The sequence below is a fragment of the Zingiber officinale genome, chromosome 9B, assembly GCF_018446385.1.
Source record: "Zingiber officinale cultivar Zhangliang chromosome 9B, Zo_v1.1, whole genome shotgun sequence".
NCBI classification, from domain to species: Eukaryota; Viridiplantae; Streptophyta; class Magnoliopsida; order Zingiberales; family Zingiberaceae; genus Zingiber; species Zingiber officinale.
In genome coordinates, this window is record NC_056003.1 from 49,606,754 (window position 1) to 49,617,918 (window position 11,165).

General features: G+C 39.0%; 1 protein-coding gene across 2 annotated transcripts; it reads left to right on the forward strand.

The window, feature by feature from the left end:
* The first annotated feature begins 6,251 nt into the window (after positions 1-6,251).
* LOC122023696 (malate dehydrogenase, glyoxysomal-like) lies at positions 6,252-10,476 on the forward strand. Of its 2 annotated transcripts, none has more exons than XM_042581964.1 (9): positions 6,252-6,601; positions 6,971-7,186; positions 7,600-7,914; positions 8,078-8,167; positions 8,282-8,365; positions 8,739-8,774; positions 8,872-8,961; positions 9,031-9,125; positions 10,276-10,476. In XM_042581964.1, exons 1-9 carry the CDS (start codon positions 6,530-6,532, stop codon positions 10,346-10,348), a joined length of 1,071 nt encoding a protein of 356 aa, XP_042437898.1. In that variant the 5' UTR covers positions 6,252-6,529; the 3' UTR covers positions 10,349-10,476. The 2 variants fall into 2 exon arrangements, with proteins under 2 accessions (XP_042437898.1, XP_042437899.1); XM_042581965.1 differs by having other exon boundaries at positions 6,977-7,186.
* The last annotated feature ends 689 nt before the right edge of the window (positions 10,477-11,165 follow it).

Here is an 11,165-nt window from a genome sequence, read left to right on the forward strand (position 1 = left end):
CACAGAAAGCCTCCCAATCGATCGGTCGATCGATTGGGAGCCTCCAATCGATCGGCTGATCGATTGGGAGCTGCGATTTTGTGCGATAAGCCCTGGATCGATCAACCGATCAATCCAGGCGATTCCTAAGAGCACATAGGCGCTCTGGATCGATCGGGCGATCGATCCAAAGCATCCCCAATCAATTGGGAGCAATCCAATCGATTGGGATTCGACCGTTGGCGTCGATTAAAGCTGTTGTCGAGCTCTTTCTCCGCCAACGCTTGCACTGTTCGGCTCCGATCTTCACAGCGACTCCAGCCACTTCTCCACAGCTCTCACGTCAGATCTTGAAGGTTCTTGGAGGCTTGTGCTGGTGCACGTCCAAGTCAAGAGGCGAGGAAGAAGCTAGGGTTAGGGTTTCTTGTGCATATCTTGTAAGTTTTTGCTTGTATTGTATTTCCCTTCCCTTTCTTCTTGTACTGTGAGCTTGTAGGACTTCTCTGCCTTCGGTAGTTACCGAAAAGGAGTGTTTTCATAGTGGAGGGTGCATGAGTGTGTGGATCCTTGGATTAGTCACCTCTTCTTGAGGTCGATACCAAGTAAATCCCTAGTGTTAGCGTTGAGTGTTGTTTCTTTGTATTTTCCGCTGCATTTCATCACAAGAAACAAGCAACGACGAGCACGAGATCGCACTGAGCTATTCACCCCCCCCCCCTATAGCTACATTTCGGTCCCAACATTTTAGATAGATCAAGTAAATGAGGTTTCTTACATTTCGTTGTCGAAACGAATGCGGCACAGTGAAGCAGCTAGTCGTCAGAAGCTGCTACACGTTGTAGCAGCTAACAGTCCAAATAACCTTTCTTACCAATTACCCTTTTTGCAAATATTGTGCAAATATATATAGTGTCCAATTACAATTTTACCCTCACCTGACAAAGTTTTAACCCCTATAGTTGCCTTGTGACAAATATTTCGAAGGAATTTCATTGATAATTGATCGGTGGCCCACGGAGTCTTCCTCAATCAACCTCACCGCGATGATTTATTTCTCATCTAAAGCTACGCCTTCATCGTAAGTACTGTGGTAGGGTTTCTCATCCAAAGCTTCGCCTCCATTGATAGGTTGAATCTTTAGGGTTTTGAACCATCATTAGCTGCTATAATTGGGTTTAATGTCTTTAGTTCGTTAATGATTGAGGGTTTTACTTTGAGCGAATCAAGGGTTTAAAAGACATGTTTTTCTTTTTTGACGCAGCTTGTGTAGTTGAACTGCTACAGTCTAGGTAAACCCTATTGATTGATACGTTGTGGTTAAACCCTATACCACGATTGACTTCTCATTATTGTAGCAGCTACTTGACCCTAACTGCTACAACGTGATCAGTTCCTATGTTGTATAATATACCAATCACGTTGTATTACCTAAGACAAAGAATAGACATTATAATGTATCTAATTATGGTATAAAAATAACAGTTTCATGTATCAGGTATACAGAATTATATTGTCTCCACCCGGGAGCCTAACCACTTCCATCTGCATATTCTTGGAAGGAGATGCTGTCTGTAAGGATCCATTATTCTGATATGTTCACATATCCAGACTTGCAATACAATAAAAATTGTTTAAATATGATACTCTCTGCATAAATCTTATGATACTATAATTATATTTAGGGACTTACAGCAAGGAGATGCGCAAACCCTCTGAGCATGGGAGCTGGATTTCCCGCAAGACCATCAGGTTTTGGCCTCTGTGAAAGCATCGGACCAATGGCACCCAACTGTGGGATGATATAATCATATACAACCTTACACCAATTATACCTACCTAAATTGGTAAAATCATCTACGCAATCTATTAGTGATTGTACTGGTAATCTAGATATGCTGCTAGTAGTAGTAAATAAAATAGTAACAAATAAATACAATATTAACAATTGGCAAAAGAGATTATCAGATTCAGCAGTTGGAGGTTGTTTGCTGACGGTGACCATCTTGTTCTCTAGCTCCTTTTGTGTACACTCCACATTATGGAAGTGCTGAAGAAATAGTGGGGTGGTGATTGTATGCTGTTGCAAATTAACTTCAGCGTCTTAGTCTGGGAGTCCCAGAATCAATGAAACATCTTTCCCAGTGAAGCTAATCTCCTTATTATGAAAGATGAAGTATCTGGCTTGCACATCCCAATTGTCAAACATATTTTGGATTAGGCTTTGAATATTTACAATTTCAGGCATGACTACTGCCCAAGCAAATGGGCTTCCATTGATCATCTCCATCTGCCCGTCAGTTCTATGGAGTGATGATATAAACGCCTTGACGTGAGGGTAGTTACTTTTCTAGTGCATTTTCTTACGATATGCACGGGAAGCAGCAGTTCTTTGGCTCGCTGCCATTTAGTTCTGTATACCAAAAAATACATAATATCTTAATGATACTCATATGCATTCCCTGAAATGCAATTGATTTTCACCCATACTATGATACCTGACACTCTTATTTTTAAACCATAATCTAATACATTACAATGTCTATAATTTCTCCTATGTAGGTCATTGTGACTTGTTGTTGCTAAACATGATTACTTTACACGTTGTGGCAGTTAGTATCAAGTAGCTGCTACAATAGTGAGAAGCCAATCGACACTGTAGGGTTTAACGACGTTCTATCATTTTGTAGCAGTTCAACGACAGGAGCTGCGACAGCAAAGATAAACAATTTTTTTTAACCTCTTCGTTCCATCAAAGTAAACTCTCATTGATTAGTGACCTAAAAACATTAAACCCCATTGTAGCAGTTAGGAGACGGATCAAACCCCTAAAAATTCAAACTATCAAAGTAGGCGGAGCTTTGAATGATAAACCCTAAGACAATACTCACGATGGAGGTGAAGCTTTGAATGAGAAACAAGTCGTCGCGGTGAGGTTGACTGATGAACACTCCATGGGGCACCGATGTACTATCAAAGAAATTCCTTCGAAATATTTATCACACGGGGAGTGTAGGGGTTAAAACTTTGGCCTATAAGGGTAAAAATGTAATTGCATAGTATATATATTAGCACAATAATTGAAAAAAGGTATTTGGGTAGAAAACATTATTTGGAATGCTAGCTGCTACAATGTGTAGCAGCTTCTGACGACTAGCTGCTTCAACGTGCTACAATTGTTTCTACAACGAAATGTAAGAAACCTCATTTAATTACCGAGTTAGCTGCCACAAGTTGTGGCAGCTACCTGGAGAGTTTGCTGCTACTAGGTGTAGCAGTTATTAGTCGAAGTAGCTCCTTCAACGTATAGTAGCAAAGCAAGGCGATGCCGTTGCAGCAGCGGAAATAATTTTAAATTATTTTTTTAGCAAGTTGATATCCAGCTACAAAAATATGGCTACTGAAAAAAATGACTTACCGAGTTAGCTGTCACATGTTGTGGTAGCTACCTTGAAAGTTAGTTGCTACAAGGTGTAGCAGTTATTAGTCGAAGTAGCTACTTCAACGTGTAGCATCAAAGCAAAGCGAAGCCGCTGCAGCAGCGTAAATAATTTTAAATCATTTTTTTAGCAAGTTCAAATACACCTACAAAAATATGGCTATTAAAAAAATTACTTACCGAGTTAGCTGGCAAAAGTTGTGGCAATTACCTGGAGAGTTAGCTGCTACAATATGTAGCAGTTATTAGTCGAAGTAGCTGCTTCAACGTGTAGTAGCAAAGCAAAGCAAAGCGAAGGCGCCGCAACACCGAAAATTTTTTTAAATCATTTTTTTAGCAAGTTGATATACAGTTACAAAAATATGACTACTAAAAAAAATGACTTACCGAATTAGCTGCGACAAGTTATGGCAGCTACTTGAAGAGTTTACTGCTACTAGGTGTAGCAGTTATTAGTCGAAGTAGCTCCTTCAGCGTGTAGCTGCAAAGCAAGGCGAAGCCGCTGCAGCAGCGCAAATAATTTTAAATTATTTTTTGAGCAAGTTGATATACAGTTACAAAAATATGGCTACTGAAAAAAATGACTTACCGAATTAGCTGCCACATATTGTGGAAGCTACTTGGAAAGTTAGCTGCTACAAGGTGTAGCAGTTCTTAGTCGAAGTAGCTGCTTCAATGTGTAACAGCAAAGCAAGGCGAAGCCGCTGCAGCAGCGGAAATAATTTTAAATTATTTTTTTAGCAAGTTGATATGCAACTATAAAAATATGGCTACTGAAAAAATGACTTACCGAGTTAGCTGTCACATGTTGTGGTAGCTACCTTGAAAGTTTGCTGCTACAAGGTGTAGCAGTTATTAGTCAAAATAGCTGCTTCAATGTGTAGCAGCAAAGCAAAGTGAAGGCGTTGCAACACTTGAAATTTTTTTATATCAATTTTTTTAGGAAGTTGATATACAGCTACAAAAATATGACTACAAAAAAAATGACTTACCGAGTTAGCGGCCACAAGTTGTGGCAACTACCTGCAGAGTTAGCTGCTACAAGGTGTGGTAGCTACCTGGAGAGTCAGCTGCTACAACGTGTAGCAATTATTACTTATTAGTCGAAGTAGCTGCTTCAACGTGTAGTAGCAAAGCATAGCGAAGGCGCTGCAAGTAGCGGAAATAATTTTTAATCATTTTTTTAGCAAGTTGATATACAGCTACAATAATATAGCTAACTAAAAAAATGACTTACCTGCCATAAATTTTAGCAGGTATTAGTCGAAGTAGCTGCTTCAACATGTAGCAGCAAAGCAAAGCGAAGGCGCTGCAACACCGGAAATTTTTTAAATCATTTTTTTAGCAAGTTTATATACAGTAATAAAAATATGCCTACTAAAAAAATGACTTACCGAGTTAGCTGCCACAAGTTGTGGCAACTACCTGCAGAGTTAGCTGCTACTAAGTGTAGCAGGTATTAGTCAAAGTAGCAACTTCAACGTATAGCAGCAAAGCAAAGTGAAAGCGCTGCAGCAGCGGAAATCATTTTAAATCATTTTTTAGAAAGCTGATGTACAATAACAAAAATATTTTCGGGTTAATTCTGCTAGAAAATATGGCTACTAAAAAAATGACTTACCACTTTAGCTCCTACAAGTTGTAGTAGCTACATGGAGAGTTAGTTGCTACAAGATGTAGCAGTTAACAGTCGACAGGTACCTGATACACGTTGTACCAGCTAACTCTCCATCTGACCATGTAGTTGCTACAACTTGTAGCAGCAAAGGAATGTCCAAGTGGCTGCAGGTAGTTGTAGCAGGCATCGGCATTGCATGTCGTAGCATAAATTCTTCCTACCTTCTACGACCATCATTCCAAGTTAGCTGCTACAAGTTGTAGCAGCTACAAGGATGGTTTGCTGCAAAGTAGTTGCTGCAACGTTTAGAAGCGAAGCAAAGGCACTACATCTTTACAAAATAATTTCAAATAACTTTTTTTACGAACTTGATATACATGAAATTAACTATTTGCAGGGGTAATATCTGCTAGAAAATGTAGTTACCAAAAAAATGACTTACCAAGTGGCTACTTCAACATGTAGCAGCTAACCTGCAACCCACCAGGAAATCGTCCCTGCACGCGTTTGTAGCCGACGTCGTCCCTGCATGTTATAGGAATAATTCCTTCTAATATATGTAGGCTATAATGGTATGGAATAACAAATTAAAATGAAACGAATTACCATTGGAAATGGAGAGAGGTGGACTAGCTATCACAGCAGTTGTGAGGTTGAAGACGGCGATGAATCTTTGCCGCCGCTGCTGTGAGGTCCGACGGACGACGGGCGATGGACGACGGAGACGGAGGGAGAGAGAGAGAGAGAGAGAGAGAGAGAGAGAGAGAGAGAGGAAGAGAGGGAGAGAGCGGCGAGGGAGAGATTTTAGTATTAACCTTTTCCGGCGGCTTGCGAGGTCGGCCGGACGGCGGACAATGGAGACGACAAGAGTGAGGGGGAGAGAGAGAGCGGGGAGGGAGATTTTAATTTCGATAATTTCCACCGCTGAAATTATGACCAGAGGTCCGAAGAGGAGAGAGAATAAAAGGAATACTTTATTTGTAAGGAAACCGAGCTGACAGAGTCACGTCTGCACATCGCTCACGGTCACACACAAAGCGTCGTTCAACATATCAAATCTATATATATATATATATATATATATATATATATATATATATATATCGCTCGAGCTCGAAGTGTAAGGTCCAAATGGTGAGGTTGAGTCCAAGTCGAACTCGAGCTTGAGCTCATCCTTCTTCTCTACGCGTACCATCGAACGCCTGGTCTGCAGATCTGAAATATAACAACAACAAAAGAAAAAGGCGACGCAGCGATAGAAGCATCCGAGAAAAATCGCGTCCACAGCAGGAGGATGAGGATTTAGGGCGTTCGACGATCTCCACAAACGTACGCTTCCGCGCTATTAACCACGCGCATCGCCATCTTCTGTTCCCCGTTCTCCTTATCCAATTCAATCCCGCTAAGTCGGCCACAGGTTTCGACCTAAAGCGATCCGCTTTACCACCCCCTACACGTCTCCTTTTGCCTTTTGGAGGATCCCCGCAGGAGGTAGGATGCAGCAAAACGATGAGGCGACTCGAAGAATGGCCACGCTCTCCGCGCACCTCCATCCGCCCAGCCTCCAGGTTCTCTCCTATCGATGTCGTTGGTACTCGCTTAATCGATCATGTGGGTTTAAAAATTCAACTTAATTTAAGATTATCTTGCATAGAGAGGAAAATCTGAACGATTGATGTCAAAAAAATGTGATCTTTGTGCTTAATTCGTCAAAAATGAAGTAGCATCAACTCTCTGCTTAGGTATTGTCATGATTGGAATCTGATTTGACTCGATCTCTTTCTATTATCTTCGATTATAGCTTTCAGCTGCGCAATCATGACCTAATTGACCTTCATGATGGATTTACTGTGTGTGATCGTAACGTGTATTAGTTCGATCATGGAATTCAGTAGAGTTTTCTAAACCCTACTCAGTGGTGTTTGCTTTGGTAAAAGATGCAGGGAGTTCCGCCATTGAGACGGGAGAATTGCCGGGCAAAAGGAGGAGCGCCAGGATTCAAAGTAGCAATTTTAGGTGCTGCTGGAGGAATTGGACAGCCCCTTTCCTTGCTCATGAAGATGAATCCTCTGGTTTCTGTTCTCCACCTCTACGATGTTGTGAATTCGCCTGGTGTCACAGCTGATGTTAGTCACATGGATACTGGTGCTGTGGTAAGTTTCTTCTCTTTCTTTTCTTGGCCATCAAAATGGTTTTCTTTGGAGATAATGTCTTTGTTAGTTTGCTACAAAATCAGATTCTTACAGAAATTCAATGATGCTCTCTGTTCGCCATTCTCATGTAGAAACTCTGCTTGTGAATGATCGGTAAGGATTTTAATAGGAAAGAGACCCATTGACCATATGAAGTAAAAGAATTTGAACAAATGATAAATTTTTACATTAGTCTTATAGAAAATTATCAGCATAGATGAAGTGAGAAATATGTTGATCGTACTATTTCACCGCAGAAAGAATCTACGTTATGTAAACTTTGTGAACTAGCTCGACAACATCTTAATTCTATGGATTGCTGTTATAATGTAGATACGAGTAAAGTGACTCTTGAGCTTTTACTGTTGATGCAGGTGCGTGGCTTCTTAGGTGCACCTCAATTGGAGAATGCACTTACTGGAATGGATATTGTCATCATTCCTGCTGGTATCCCCAGAAAGCCTGGAATGACGAGGGATGATCTCTTCAAAATCAATGCTGGAATTGTTAGAACACTTTGCGAAGGGGTGGCTAAATGCTGTCCCAAGGCAATTGTGAACTTGATCAGCAATCCAGTGAATTCTACTGTTCCTATCGCAGCAGAAGTTTTCAAGAAAGCTGGGACATATGATCCAAAGCGACTGCTGGGAGTGACAACTCTTGATGTAGTCAGAGCTAATACTTTCGTGGTATGATCTTATATTGTCCGCTGCAGTATTTGATTATAGTGTTCTATTAATTTTCAAATAACAACCATACAATCCTTTTTTTTTTTTTTTTTCAAAAACCATATCTTTTCCCCAATCTTCTATCTTTTGATATAGAGTTTTCATATGCATGGTTAACTTATAGGCTGAAGTCTTGGGGATTGATCCAAGGGAGGTCGATGTACCTGTCATTGGTGGTCACTCAGGAGTTACTATATTACCTCTTCTGTCACAGGTTGGATAGTCTCTATTAAACCTGCTCTTTTGGTTCACTGAATCTTTTGGAAACCATTACAATTTTTTGGATAGCCTCATTCTGTCGCAAATAATATGCTACTGGTTTATTTAGGTTAAACCTGCATCTTCTTTCACCTCAGAAGAGATTAACTATCTCACTAATCGAATTCAGAATGGTGGAACTGAAGTTGTCGAGGTAAAAAAGAATTAACTTTACTTCTGGAAGATCTTTCTATATTGGTTCCTTGAACTTTCTTTTTTATGGTTCCCTTTGGTTGTTTTATTTAAATGGTGTTGTTAAATGCCTATATTGATTCAAGTGATGAAGTTACTTTGGGAGTAATCACTGCAAGATTAAGTAGCCGCTAAAAAGTTTGACATTAGTTAGCATGTCGTTAGCCAAACTTCCTTAACCAGAGTTTCCCTCTTGTCCTTAAGTTTTAGGATGTATTATCCTTACATTTCAAGAGTTTATAAATCAACCGCCAAAATGATGAGATTCTATTATCATGGTAAATAAATATATTTTTGACAATATCAAAGCTGTAAACATCCTGCATCATTGCCAGGCCAAAGCTGGAGCTGGTTCCGCGACACTTTCCATGGTTAGTCTACATTTTTGTTATTTATCCTTCTTGTTCACATTACTTCTTGCGAGTACCTTTAGAGCTTAACACGAGGAGAACATACTCCAAAATGCAGGCATATGCAGCTGCTAAATTTGCAGATGCCTGCCTGAGGGGATTGAGAGGCGATGCTGGAATTGTGGAATGCACATTTGTTGCCTCACAGGTAGAATTGCATTGTGTCTAATTTATTATTGTTTTTGACCCTTTTATGAGTGAAAAAAAAATGCTGCAGGTGACAGAACTTCCCTTCTTTGCAACAAAGGTACGATTAGGTAGAGGAGGAGCTGAAGAAATCTTCCCTATTGGACCACTTAGTGAATACGAAAGGTTAGCGAGATTCTTTTGATTTTGTTCATCTATGATTCATCTTGCTACTTTGGTGATTAAACAATATTTTGGAGATTCAAATCTAGCAAGTACGCCAAGAAACTCATTCTAGGCTACTGATATATATAAATTTACCCATTAGTATTGCCCGTTGTTGGATATGTGATACATATATGTTGAAGAAAATAGCCACGTGAATTGTGCCTGATCTGTGTGCAACAGTTTAGCTAGAGGGGGACTGACATGTGTCTTATAAGGAGCAAGATCTTTTGATGCAAAACTCTCCGCTCTGTGGGATCCTCCGATTGGCCGAACACAAACTTTGAGGTCTATAAAAGGGAGCCAACGCTACTTGGAAAGGGAGTGAGAGAGAGAGAGAGAGACAGAGGTTCACTAGCTACAAAAACAATCAAGAGCTCTGACTCAACTTTGGATAGTTAAAACCCCAGGTTAGACAATTGAAACCCTGCCTTGGAGCTTAGGCGAGTTGTATCCAACACGATCTGCCACCCATGCTTTGGTTGAACAACGAATCAGACTTCAACTCTGTTCACCTCAATTGAACTCCTATCACCCCGAGTTTTCTCTAGTCAGTCCATTGAAACCAAAGTCTGCTAGTTTTGAAAATCTAGCAGATTACCTCTCTGTTGTGATTTTGACCATAACAGATATGAACCAATCGATTCACGATCAGTCTTACCAAAGAACTATGATCCGCTTTGTTAAGAGGTGTGAAATTCTTGTTCCCACACTTCTTTTACACTTTTGAGTTTCGAACAAATGGGGTACTTGTTTGCATTATTTGTCATAGAAAGTCCATGTTTCATTACCTTCAAACGCTTCCTAGTTTCTTTGTGAGTAGCTTAGTCTCATGGACTGGAAGTAGTTTACAAACTAAACATGATAAATAGAAAATGTCACTACATATTCAGAAAACATTTCTATTGTCAACAAATGAAGATTTTTCCAGGTGAATGTATTTGTCCAAAGAACTATTACTTTTATGAGATTGCCATGAATTGTTAGGAGAGAAACTTCTTGAACACAATGAATGATTTCACTTCCATTTGCTAATTGGAACAGATTATCTTTGTTGATAGCTATTCTAATGGGTTAGCACGCGATGCCTGATTTGTCGATGTTTATGTAGGGTTGGCTTGGAGAAGGCGAAAAATGAGTTGGCAGGAAGCATTGACAAGGGAGTTTCTTTCATAAGGAAATGAAAGCTCGAGAAAGTACTTGAATGGTTGTGAACATGCTAATACATCTACACAATCCATCTTCTGTATACGTTGCAATTGTTAAGAGAATGCTCTTAAAATATAATTCTATATTTTTGATATTGTTTACATTTTGATAGATGAGACGTATGAGATTATTTTATGTGTTATTTATAGACCCTTCATCCGTACCCTATATTGGCGGGAATTTTTTATGAGGCCCGCACAGGTCATACGCCCTTAGGGTTCTAATTTTATTGGGTATTAGACCTAACATATTAGACCTATTATTTTTAATCATAATATTTAATGTGGTGACAATACTACATGCGGAATTAAATAGATAATTCACAATGCTTCTATATTTTTCCAAAAAATAAAAAAATACTACATTCTCTATATATAAATTTCTTGAGATAAGATATAGGGTGTCGTTTTCCAGATTTTTTTTTAACATTTTAGTAATTTGTAATAGAAGAAAGTCGGTGTCATAATTTGGAACTATAATTTTTAACCATTTAAATTTATTTTTATTCAATTTTTTTAAGAAAATGTTCTGTTTTAATATTAAATTATTTTTATTTTACTTGTGGTAGATTTTTTTATAAATATTATTTTTAATTATTTGTTATAAGACCTGATCTTATAACTTTTTTTCTCTCTCGTCAATATTTCACGTCTTTTTCTTTCTTTATCAATGATTCTGTACTAATAATACATTTTTCCTCTCTCGTCAATAATCCTTATCGGTAATTATTCTTCCTCATTCATTTTTCTTCCTTGATAAGAAGCTGAATTAGAAATTTTTTCACCGTATAGT

Excerpts from the sequence above, each read along its gene's own strand:
- LOC122023696 (XM_042581964.1), top strand. The coding sequence starts at position 6,530 with ATGCAGCAAAACGATGAGGCGACTCGAAGAATGGCCACGCTCTCCGCG. Across the intron at positions 6,602-6,970 it reads TCCATCCGCCCAGCCTCCAG|ATGCAGGGAGTTCCGCCATT; the intron begins GTTCTCTCCTAT and ends CTTTGGTAAAAG. Across the intron at positions 7,915-8,077 it reads TCAGAGCTAATACTTTCGTG|GCTGAAGTCTTGGGGATTGA; the intron begins GTATGATCTTAT and ends GTTAACTTATAG.